The sequence below is a fragment of the Meles meles genome, chromosome 10 (genome assembly GCF_922984935.1).
Source record: "Meles meles chromosome 10, mMelMel3.1 paternal haplotype, whole genome shotgun sequence".
Classification (NCBI taxonomy): domain Eukaryota; kingdom Metazoa; phylum Chordata; class Mammalia; order Carnivora; family Mustelidae; genus Meles; species Meles meles.
Genome location: NC_060075.1, coordinates 49,671,421 through 49,683,870, shown reverse-complemented (window position 1 = coordinate 49,683,870; position 12,450 = coordinate 49,671,421). Strand labels below are relative to the sequence as shown.

Here is a 12,450-nt window from a genome sequence, read left to right as displayed (position 1 = left end):
CTGGGCGGTCGACCCACTTTGAGGCCGGAAAGGGGCTCTCGGGGGCTCCAGACCGCTCCTGGCACGGCCTTGTAGGGGAGCAGAAGGAATTGGGATTCGTCCGGAGCCCAACTGGGCGGGTGACACCCTGTTTTCAGGGCCGACATCCGTCCTGCTCTCCCTTCACGCGAGCTCCTCATAGCCGGTACCCCACCCTCCGAAACTCACTGCCGAGGGCGTGTGCGCACCTCTTTCACTTCTGGGCTTCTGAGATGGGAACGCAGTCCCTCCACGCCGCGGCGCCCTCCGGCTCTTCCCGTTTTTTTAGCCACCTTTCCCACCCTTTGTGCCCCGCTCCTCTGAGACTTACGGTAACAGCCCCAGCGGCTCCCGGAGACGCTCAGCTGCCGCAGGGGCCGCAGGAGCGGACATCAACCACCTGAGAAAGGTGACCCCTGTCCGCGTCTTTCAGTCACAGCCCAGGCACCTCGTTGTCCGTCTGCGCTGCTAGGGAACGGAATCCTCGGCCCTGGGCGCGCAGCGCTAACATCAGAGAGAATCTGGCTTTTGCAGGCCAGACGACTCGGGTTAAAATCCTGGCTCGGCCACTCCCCAGTTGTGTGACCCCGGGCTAGTACCTCAACCTAAGAGTCAGTTTCGCTGCTGCGCAGCGCGAGGAACTCTACCCCATCGGGGCTCTGAAAAGCACAGTGGGAAGAACTAGTCCGGGTCAGGAGAGGGCTCTGTAAAAATCAGTCCCCAGAATAAGGGTTTTTCCATTTCGCTGGAGGGCGAGGCTTAGCCCGCCCAACCGGTTGGACTTCCTCGCCTGGGGGCGGTTCTCCTACCCCCACAAGGGGAGACCGACTCCTCCGCTTGCAGGCCGGCGCCACCGCGTCTCCTGGCCCGAGTGCAGAGAGAGGAAGGGGGTGCTGCCTACTCCTTGGCCCGGGAACCAGGAGACACAGACAGACGTTCAGTGGGCACACAGAAACACTCACAGAAAGAAACTCGCACCTGGGAGGGAACATTTAGGGCCACTTAGGGCTAGTTGAGTCATAGAAGAGAGCTCCCTTTGAGTAATGACTCCACCCAGATAGGGGTTCCGGATCTCCCCCGTTGGGTTTGGACAACCTCGAGACCGCCACAGTAGGCAGATTCCCTCTTCCTGAGCAGGGGTGAGAGTAGAGAGAACACACTACTGGGAAAGGGGCATGGCTTTGTCTCATCCTGCCTTTGGGCAGTCCAGGGCTTGGAAAGGGTTTGTGCCTGGACAAAATCTATTAAAAAACACAAAAACCAAAAACCTGCTGATGCCCTGTCCCTTCCCACGGTCTACAGGATTCCTGATAATAACTGGCCAGTTCCCTGCACCGCCTTTCCCTGTTATCCTTAGGCCAGACTAAGCTGTGCCTCTTATAGAAGCCCCAGCCTGGAGGTTTTCTCTCCCAGCATGCACTTCCAGGGCCTAGGTTTCGAATGGAGGCAGGTGCAGAACCTGAAGAATAAGCTCCCGCCAAGGTGCGGGGTGGGGCGGCCTGGCCATGCCCTTAGGTTTTGTCTCTTGGGCCAATAAATCCTGGAGGACAGTTTGAGGAAGGCAGCTGCTTCAACGGGGAAAACGTCCTGGTAAAGCCACACCCCCTATCAAAGTGATCTGGCAATTGTGTCTGGGGTTTGGTGGTTGGGATAGGGCTATAGCAGATAGAGGAGTCTCAGAAACAGAAGTCTAACTTCAGTGCCTCTGTGCATTTTTCTGGGGGAGAGCTTTGCCAGACATGTGAAGGGGCCATGACTCCCAAGAGGTTAAAGCAGGCAAGCAGGACTCTAGTGAGTTTTGACCCTTTGGGGATGCTTAGGGCCTCAGGGGATTGTTATGGTCATAAAGTAACTGGACTTTGTCTCTTAGGGCCTCCAGAATCACTTGCTGCAGTTATCTCCCTGATTTTTTGGAGCTCACACCTGAGAACTCTCCTCCTCCTGCTCAGGCAGGACAGTTAGGCTCTCCGAACCCAACTCCCTAAGGATGGCTCCAGCCTCTGCACTGGTCCCTGCACAATCCCCACCCAGTCTCTGATCCCCGTCTTAAAAGAGGGCAAGACCTGGAGGCCTTCTCCAGGATACATTTCCAAGTGGTTTGGACAATTGTTTTCTTTACTCTTCTTCATGCTCAGAGTGAGTGATCAGACGGTTAATCGGTTAATCGTACCCCTTTACCCCCTCTTCTCCCAATCCCAGTGAATTCATTGGGAGTGAGGAGTAGGAGAAGCGGCCTTGGCAAAAACCACAAGTGGAGTTTTTGAAAGGAAAGTCTCAGAATGCAATGCTTGGCATTTTCTAGTAAATCCAGTTGGGAGTGTGGACTTGAAGCTAGAAGGATAGGGCTTTAGGCCTCACTCTGTCATTTACATGTGAGCCTTCTCTCTATGCTTCTGAATACTCAGCTGCAAAATAAGGATGATTTATACTATCTTCTTCAGGCCTGTTGTGAGGATGGAAAGAGCTAATATAGCTGCGATGCTTAGAACAGTGATTACCCTTAGCATGTGGGGTCCTCAGACTTCCAGATAGGGTTTCTTTTTGCCCTCCTGGGAAATCATGGATGAACAAGGTGAGAACAGTCCAGCAACATGGGCTCTGAGCCTTTTACTTCTGAGGGCACGTGAGCAACCTCTCTGAGAGGCCCCTGGGCCCACCTAGATCCCAGAAGGGGCAGGAGGTTTGTGCAGGATTGCCTTATGGAAGGTTAGAGCACTGTTGGGTGTTGAGGAACCCCTGCAGGCCAGGAAGGGACTTGGAAGGGAGACTGGGCTAGTGTCTGCCAAGACCACTGGTTGCCCTATCACTGTGGGAGAGAAGGTACTGTGGCCTGTTGAGGATTTTTAAAGGAATGTTGTGTACATTAAATGAGAAATGAGCTTATAAATTTGAAAGCAAATTTCAGGATATTAGTGGTGAAGGTAAAATGCATACCATCTCTGCTAGGGGAGGGAGAGGTATGCCTGGGCTTTGCTTGCTTGGATGTTGGGTAATTGCCCTTCCAAGGGAACATGGATCCCTTTAGTTGGTGGCTTGAGGCAGGAGCAGACCTCGAGCTTGAGGAGGTGCTTGGGCCTTCAGTAATGACTGTCCTGGGTCCTCCAGCTCTGGGATAGGCAAGTGGTGCGTGTAGGAATATGGGTTGCTCCGGCAGTCGTTGAAGCTCAGGGTGGGAAAGCCACTGGGCTTGGGCCTATAGAAACCTGGGGCTGACAGGTGTAGATGTGAGAGCCACTGCAGGATTGGCTGGCTCCAAGCACCTAAGGAGCAGAAGTCAGAAAGCATCCAGTTTCCTGTCCCAGGCTCCTGGCCCTCGGTTCTGGGAGGCAGAGAGAGAAGGGGACTTTGTCCAAATCAGAGTTCCAGAAGCTGCAGGTTCTCCCTGCAGGACAAACTGTTCTGTGGTCCCTGCTGCAAGTTAGCGTTCCAGGGACTCCCTTTATGGGGTGGGCGAGGGATTGGGGCAAGTGAATGAGGCCTAATCTCCTGGCACCGGGAAGTCTGACCTCTGAGCGTCTGAGATCGAGTGGACCTTGGTTCTGAAGGGCCACATTCTGCGGTGCTTCTGAGCTTTGGGTTCCCAGATGGGCGTTGGCTGCTGCCAGGGACAAGACAGGAACCAACCGCACAAGTCACCTCACTGCAGCCGCCTCAGAGACCCAGCCGCGCGGGAACTTCGATGTCCACGCGGGAGACATGGCTTGGAAGATAAACAAGGGCCCAAGATCAACATCCACGACAGCTGGGCAACGCTTATTGTTTCAACGGAAGCTCCCTTTGTTCTTGCGCTTACCAAAGTGAGAAGCAAAAACAATTTTTCCTGATCAAAATTTTGCTGGCACCGAAGCAGACAAATCAGCTTCCGGAAACCTCTGCCCCTTCCTTTCGGCCGGGAAGAGTGCTCGCCGCTGGGAGGCCCGGCATCTGATACAGATACCCAGGGTCCCAGACTGCCGCACCTAAGCGGGGTCCGAAGGCCACCGAGGCATTCCCCACCCCCTGCCGTCGCTCTCCCGAGCGGGGTTTGCTTGGGAAGCCAAGAGGCTCCACGGGATCAACGCGTCTGGTGACCCAAGCCGGGCTTCCGATTCCATTTAACACGAGCCGCGCATCTTATCTCCGCGTCTCCTCCCTAGGGGTTCCCCCCCCCCCGCCCCCCGCCCCCCGCCCCCCGCCCCGGCCCAGCCCAGCCCAGCCCGGGCGGAAGCCGAGCCTCGAGCTTTTGAAGTCCAGAGAATTTCAATGGGCGAGGAGCCTGCTGGATCTAAACCTGTCTTCCTAGCGGGGGAGGGGACAGCGGGCCCAAGGTGGTGGGGGAAGGGGGTCCTTCCCTGCTGCGGGAGGTGAGAAGCAGTGGGAGCCCAGGCCTCACCCCGCTTAGGCTGCTATCACCCCCTCTCCGCTTTTATAGGGTTTCCCAGGCCTCTGCCCGCGGCGGACTTCACTCTCTGCAAATTTACCTTCCTTCTGGAACAGTGTCATCCGGAATAACCGTCATGATACAGTGATAACCACGCTGTTAAAATAGCCTCCCCCCATTAAAAAAAAAAAAAAGATAAACAAATAGTGTTCTAATTCAGTACCCCCCCCCCCCCGGCCCGTTTTCTTCTTGTAAAAAATCCGACCTCTCTTCATCTGATGTTGACCAAACGATGCTTTCGGAAGAAGTGATATTTCGTTAAACATTTTTGTTTTTCCCCCGTGCTAGAGGGTGCAATAAGCCCCCAGAGACGGGGGCGGGGGGTCGAGGTGGCTTTGAAAGGGCGGAGGCTGAAGCGGGGAGAGGGATGGGGCGGAGGGGGCGTCCCTGAAGCTTCAGATCGAAGCCTACAGGAGGCAGCCCCCCTCCCGGAGAGGCTGAGCCCCCGCTGGAGTCTCCTTCCTCCCCGAGACGGCAGGGGAAGCCCCGCTTGGGTGGGCTGGACCCAGGAAGGAGACGCAAGTGGTACCTCTTGATCTCTCAATCCGACTCGGCTTTCATCTGGCAGGGAAAACCCAGAGGAAAAGAGGATCAAACGCCGAGCACTCCCATTGAATGCAAAGCTGGGGGCGGGGCGGGGAGCCGGGAGTCCCTGGCGGACGTGGCCCCAAGGAGGTGAGCGCAGCGGGGGCGGCTGTGAGAAGGCGGCAGGCTCACGGGGGGAGCAGAGGATGGGGGAGACCCAGGCTCGGTGCCGGAAGGGCCCAACTGAGGCCGCTAGAACACTGGCGCGGCGGCCTCGACTTTGACAGGAAGGAGAGAGCAAGCGAGGTTCTCCCTCAGGCTCCGGCTGCTGGCTGGGAAGGGCAAGGCGTGACAGCATCCTAGGACAACTCTGCAACGCAGTAAAAGGCTCTAGGATTTGATCCCCTCCACTCCCAGTCGCTCCTGTCTCCTTTACAATAGTCCCTAGGAGTTTTGAACTAGCTGTGCTCAGCAGATGGGGGCTTTGGGAGTCCCAGGGAGTGGAGATGTTTCTGCCCACGTTTACCTTCCGGATCCTCCTGTCCCCACACCCACACCCCAGGCGAGGTTAATGAGCGCCTTCTGATTGCATAGGGGAAGTGGATAGCTGGAGTGAAAAGAGAACTTTCGTCTTGCTTGAACCTCTTTCTTGGCCCACCACCCCCGAAGCCCACAGATGGGAAAACTGAGGCAGGGGAAGAAGAGAGAAGAGTAGGGAAAGAGAAAGGAGGAGAACAGAGGAAGAGATAGAAGGAGATTAAAAAAAAAAAAAAGATGGTGATACACTTTCCTTTAGAATCTCAGAAATTGGGGCTTTGGAGGGACGGAGTGCCAGGGCAGCCCTGGCCCCTGGGAGCTAGAAGCTCCGAGGAGGGACAGAGTAAGGCGAGTTTTAGTTGGTAGCACAGCAGAGAAGGGGCCTGTCTTCTGCCTTTAGCAAAGTGGAGAGAGACCTTGCTGCCCCGCTTGGCCCCAACACACTTGTTCAGAGCTGGGAAGGGGTCTGTTTTCTAGTGGGTTATATCATACCTTTCCTGGAAGAAGACCTGAGAAGGAGCCTGGGGCTGCTCCCAAAGATATATGGCACTACGGACTCCCCCAGCCTTGTCTTGGAGGCTCCCCTTCTGTCCTCAGAGATTTTTGAGCGCCTCTAGTCACGAGCTATTTCAGGGCATTTTCGATGAGTTCACCACCAGGACCCCTGAAGCCGGTGGGCAGGATCTGGGGGAGAGCCATGTGAGCCAAAGCTCTGCGAGCCCCAATGCCCTGTACTGGAGCACTTTCAACCGCTGCACCCAGTCTCTGGGTGGGAACAGCACCTTTTCCCAGCTAGGAGCTTCTGGTCCTGCCCTGTTGGGGCTGCATTTCTCAGTCTCTCTTCACTCGCAAAACCTGTTTCCAGAGGAATTCGTTGCCTCTGAACGAATACCTTAAAATACGGGCAAGAAAAAGAAAAAAAGGCCACTCTTAGAACCTCTCCCCACCCTACATACCTGAAGTGCAGGCGAGGCCCAGGCAAATGGGAAAACGATTTCTTCTACGAATAGCCTCCTGGAGGTCAAGCCGAGCTGTGGAGAGCTTAAGGCCACCTAGATAGGGAATGGGAATAAGAAAAGAAATCAACAGACATTTGGAGTCAGCCGCCAAGACAGGTCCTTAAAGAAAAAATATTAAGACATTTATCTCCTGCCCCTTGGGGAAGAAAAATCGCCAAGTTCTCTTGGTTTCCAGGAGGAAGGAGGCATCTGGGGGTAGAGGGTAGGAAAAAGAAGATCCCCCAGGCTCAAGCTCTCCAGACAACTGGGGGGTGGGAGGAGGGAATATGTTTTTCAGTAGCTTGTAAAAAGACTTTGGAGCCCCTAGGATGTTAGCTCTCCAGGACGGGCAGTTGTAATAATGACGAGAAGCGAGGCTTGTGAGTCAGCCTTCACACTTTTAAAATGCAGTTATGGATTCTCTCATCAGTGTTAGATCAAGGCACCGAGTTAAGAAAACAAAAGCCAAAACAACAATCCAAAAAAAAAAAAAAAATCCCACAATCAGAAGCTTATTCAATTACCGAGTCCCGCAGCTCCTGCGGAACTCGCCGCGGGCCTTAAGCTCTCTTTTTCTTTTTGCGGAATTCCATTTGCATGCCCTCTGCCTGGGTGTCTCCCTCTCTCAGTGTGTGTGCCTCTCTGTCTGTTTTCACACTCTCCTCCCCATTCGAGCGAGGTCCACACCTGGCGCATCACTGCCGAGCCATTAGCTGCGGGTCTCCTTTCATCTTCGCTGTGGCAGACGTTTCTATTTATCCACTTGCGCTCGCCGAGTGGCGTCACCAGCGGTACTGTAATGACGATTGCAGCAGGAGGATGACAGCTTAGAAAGAAGAGGGCAATGGGGCTTCCTCCCAGAGGCGGTACGGCACAGAGGAGCGCTCGCATCACAAGGTGACCCCAGCTCCCCACCGCCACCACCGCCGTCACCGTCGACATCGCGCTCCGGCCGCTCCGCGCCCGCCCAGTCGCCTGGTCTCTCTTTCTCCCTCCCGCAGCCAAGATCTGTCGGACCGCTGGGGACCCGGGGAGACGGGGGCTAGGAGTCATTTGGGGCTTCCTCCCTCTCCCCTCCGGCGAGCCCCGGGATGGAGAGCCGAAAGGACATGGTTATGTTTCTGGACGCGGGTCAGCTTGGTACTCTGGTTGGCAAGAGGGTCTCCAATTTGTCCGAAGCCGTGGGCAGCCCGCTGCCTGAGCCGCCGGAGAAGATGGTGGTGACCCGTGGTTGCCTGAGCCCGCGGGCCGGCCCTCCGGCCGCCCGGGAGCGCGGCGGGGGAGGCCTAGAGGAGGAGCCGGTCGACGGACTAGCAAGCGGCGCTGCGGGGCCAGGCGCCGAGCCGCGGACAGCCGGGGCTGCGGTGCTCGGCCCCGGACCTCCGGCCCCCTCCGCCGACAGCCTCTCGGGTCAGGGGCAACCTAGCAGCTCGGACACCGAGTCGGATTTCTATGAAGAAATCGAGGTGAGCTGCACCCCGGACTGCGCCACGGGGAACGACGAGTACCAGCACAGCAAAGGTAGCCACCGCACCCCTTCTCTCCCCGGGCCTCCCACCGCGCCAACCTTGCACTTCAGCTTTGGAGGGGAGGAAGACCCTCCTTTCCCCCAGGGCAGGGTGGCTGGGGGGACCCACCTGAGAAACTCTCCCCTGGTATCTGAGCCCTGGCAGGGGTCTCCTTCTGTGCTCTGGCATTGGCGGGACCAGGGTGACAGCTGTGCTTTGGGGGAGGAGGGAGACGCAAGCCCTGGGCTTGAGGGGGATTCAAAGTGCACCCCAACCCCCCAGAGTTTTGTGGCACTGCTTCAACTGCTCTGAGAAGACACCTTCCCCGGAGTGGGCGAGATCAAACGCAGATGGGGCAGTTTGTGGCTGGAGGGGTGTAAGGCGCAACCAGGCGCGGAAGCCCGGAGTCCATAAAGGACCGTAAAATCCCAGCAGACTCGGGCTGCCTGGGTGCTGCAACCCTCCGACCAGTTTGCACGTCGGTCAGAGGTCCAAATTACCTTGTCACTTCCCGGGCTCGGTGGCGCCAGGTCGGAAATGGTCCCAATGATCTAATTGCCTTTGGTCTCCGGTTGCATTTGAAAAGGCAGAGCTCTGGCCCTCCCCCCTTCCCCTTTCCTCGCTAGTCCCACTTCTCCACCCAAAGGAAAAGGAGCTGCAGGGGGCAGGAGCCCCACCCTTCCTTGAGTTAGACCCAAAAGGAGGGGTGCTGTCACACTGTTTTAACTGAAGAACCCCTTCCTGACCGGGGGCTAGTTTGTGGGGGAGGTGGCCAGGCAGGGAAGTCTCCCAGAGAGGGCTGGAAAGCTAGTAGGAGGGAGAGCCTACCAGCAGACACTCCTCCCCAAAGCTGTGAGGGTAGATGGGAAGACCCTGGTATGGAAGAAAAACCACCCCCTCACCTTGGCAGCCAACACCTGGCTGTGCACCCACATCCACTCATTACCCTCTTGTCCATTCAACCCAGATTCCCTAGTCCCAAATATACCAAGGTAATATGATATTCATACACACATTCCTATGCCGTCCCTGCAACACATGCAACCTAGTACACATTCCCACACCTGCACTGGCAGCTTGGCACACACAAAAGGAAGGACTCAGTCTGTGTGCAGCATCCTACAATCCGCTCAGACCCAGAGCTCTCTACACTCCAGCACAAAGGTGCATCTCAACTTGCCTGTGAGATTCGCATATCCTTGTCCACTCTTGCCAAGGGTGGGCAGAAAGCTCAGAGAGGCTGCATCCCGTCTGTGGCTCAGGTCAGGTGGCCCTGGATGGCTGAGGTTTCTGTACCCAGCAGGCCTTAAGACAGAGGTCTCCCAAATAGCAGCCCAGCCTACGGACGGGGCTGCTTTGTGCTCATCTGACTGATGAGCCTCTACCCCTCTCTTCCTGTGTTCTCAAAGACCCTTGTGCCCCCGTGGAGGCAGAAACTGAGGCTATGGAGAGGAGGAGGGGGCCCTTTCTACCCCACCCTCCACACACACCCTGGGCCTACAGCCCCACATCAGCAGTGTTTTGTGTGTCTGTTGTGTGTTCTGTGTGTGCATGTGTTCTGGGCTTCCTATGCAGGGCCCAGCTCAGAGGCACTGGCCAGCAGTCCCAACAGTGGCAGCGAGGCCCCCAAGAGCAACAGCAGCGGCAGCTCACAGGGCACCCTGGCCTGCAGCGCCAGTGACCAGATGCGCCGCTACCGCACGGCCTTCACCCGGGAGCAGATTGCCCGGCTGGAGAAGGAGTTCTACAGGGAGAACTATGTGTCCAGGCCGCGGAGATGCGAGCTGGCCGCCGCCCTAAACCTGCCGGAAACCACCATCAAGGTATGAGCTCTGGCGACAGGGAGAAAGGGTGTGTGCCCACTCAGCAGGAATACTGACTGTCCAGTCCCTGAGTCCCGAGCCAAGAATCAGGGCCTGGGGTCTCCCTGCCCACGTGGTTACTAGGCTGGGGGTGTCCAGGCCGGGTGAAGGCACCAGGTGTGTGCGGATTTACCTTCCCGATAGTCCCTAGGCGGGAACTGCTGGCTTGCGGTTGACTCTGTCCCTTTTCTAGCCAAATAAACAGTGGGAATGGGGTGCCTTTACCAAGAGAGAGACAGAGAGAGAGAGACAGACACAGACTGGCTGGAAGAGACTGGAAGAGGAGATGTTTCTGGGGAACCGCTGCCTGCCGCCTCAGACCCGCAGGGTCCTTAGTCTACCTCACTATTTGCGGGCCCACGCCGGACTCTGGCACCCCAGGGGTCCTGGCCGCGTGGCAGAGGGAAGGAGGGACACAGATTGAAGCCACTCCCTAAACCTCCCATAAGGGATTCCAGGAGGTGGTGGTGGTGGGATCTGCACCCCCACCCAGTGGGTCTCTGCCACCGGCTCTTCCCTGCGCGCCCGGCATCGTCCCCTGCAGTTGTGCAGGACTTCTGGGCTCTGCGCCCCCGGCCGCGTGCAGCTGCCGAACCCGCTCCTCTCCCCGCAGGTGTGGTTCCAGAACCGGCGCATGAAGGACAAACGGCAGCGGCTGGCCATGACGTGGCCGCACCCGGCCGACCCCGCCTTCTACACGTACATGATGAGCCACGCGGCGGCCGCGGGCGGCCTGCCCTACCCCTTCCCGTCGCACCTGCCCCTGCCCTACTACTCGCCGGTGGGCTTGGGCGCCGCGTCCGCCGCGTCCGCCGCCGCCTCGCCCTTCAGCGGCCCGCTGCGCCCGCTCGATACCTTCCGCGTGCTCTCGCAGCCCTACCCGCGGCCCGAACTGCTGTGCGCCTTCCGCCACCCGCCGCTCTACCCCGGCCCGGCTCACGGACTGGGCACGGCGGCCGGCGGCCCCTGCTCCTGCCTGGCCTGCCACAGCGGCCCGGCCAACGGGCTGGCGCCCCGCGCCGCCGCCACCTCGGACTTCACCTGTGCCTCCACCTCCCGCTCGGACTCCTTCCTCACCTTCGCGCCCTCGGTGCTCAGCAAGGCCTCCTCCGTCGCGCTGGACCAGAGGGAGGAGGTGCCCCTCACCAGATAAGGGGCCGCCCGCGGGCTGCCGGCTACAGGACGCCCGTGGGGGGACCCCCGCGGGAACTCCCGCGGGGACTCAGCCAGCGCCCCTCCCCGCCCCCAGGGCACCGAGGAGGGGGGAAAGAAGAGGGCCGAAAAGGACCAGAGGGGCTGGCCTCGAGGATTGGGACGCCCGGGAAGCGGCCGTGGCTTGGCTGGCGCGTTTGGGGATCAGGAGTGGGGATGGGGACGCGAGGGCTGAGAGACCTTCCTCTGGGGCGGCCCCTCTTTGCCGTTTTTCACCGACCCATTACCCCTGACTGGGGTGGGGGCCGCGGCTCCAAAGCCAAACAAATTGAGTAGCAACAGCAACTGATATCCAGCCCCTCAGTACCTTCTCCCACCCGCCACCTCACCCCTGCCTCAACCGGGACCCTCCACCCCCATCCCCAAGGCCAAGCCCAAGCACTGGAAAGAAAATTGCTGTCTCTCTGAAAAATGCTGTGTATGCAGAGCAGATAGAGATTAATCTTTGCCAGCTTTTCCAAGGCATGGCAAGGGGCTCGTGGATGGCAATGCACCAGCCATCTAAGGGGAGAGAGTAAGAGAGGTGATTTACTGTCCCGGATGATCCTGGCCCTCCCTTGGAACCTCGGGGCTCTCTTGCCTTTCTGGAACCTCAGTTACAAATTTTCTGGTTCTGGTCTACCAGCACCTGATCTCTACTCTCTCCTAGCTTCCTGATTTCTCTCAGCTTGCAACTCCGCCTCTAGGACTTCCATCCCACCCCCACTTTTTGTTTAACATGGGCAGAGAGCCTGCAGAAGCCTCAGGGCCTCTTGGCAGCTCCTACCAAGTCTCTCTTCTCCCTGGGCCCAATACACACCCTGATTAGCAAGTGATGTGTGTGAGGAGGGTTTTTGAATGTTGAATGTATAATAATGATCACCATGCGATGGGCCGATGGGCCGCAGAGCCCAGAGTTGAACTGTTAACAAGGCGCCCAGGGAAGAGCTTAGGAAGCGGGGACCTTGTCTCCCTCCCTCAGTATCTGCCAGCAAATTAGAGGCTCTTTCAAGCCTTTGCCTGTTCACCTTCTCTTCACCAAGAGCTTTCTGGCTTTCCCTTTGCAGTTGGCATTTTACTTCGTCTCATTTTTCTCCCAAGTCTCCACTGGGGCTGGGCTTTCAGATACTAGCAGGAGCCTTTGGCCCCTTCTGGGGACCTTGTCTTTCGCCTTCACCAGGGTTTGCTTGGGAGCCACTCCCAAAATCTCACTCTCAACACTCATTCTTGCAGCCAGTTTTTAAGGGATAGGAGAACGTGTACCCCCCCACAACAAGCTTCACCCTGCTTGGGAGGGACTGGTTCTTCCTGTAGGGAATGAATTTGGTTTGGTTTTCCTTTGAAGCCTGAAGAATTTGCTGTTACAATTTGTTAACCATACTGCAATAAAA

The 12,450-nt window shown here is 57.5% G+C and overlaps 1 protein-coding gene across 1 annotated transcript; it reads left to right on the top strand.

Moving 5' to 3' along the window:
- The first annotated feature begins 7,589 nt into the window (after positions 1-7,589).
- Positions 7,590-11,021, top strand: EVX1 (even-skipped homeobox 1). The gene is made up of 3 exons (XM_046020094.1): positions 7,590-8,019; positions 9,582-9,829; positions 10,482-11,021. The coding sequence occupies exons 1-3, from the start codon at positions 7,590-7,592 to the stop codon at positions 11,019-11,021; spliced, it is 1,218 nt and encodes a 405-aa protein (XP_045876050.1).
- The last annotated feature ends 1,429 nt before the right edge of the window (positions 11,022-12,450 follow it).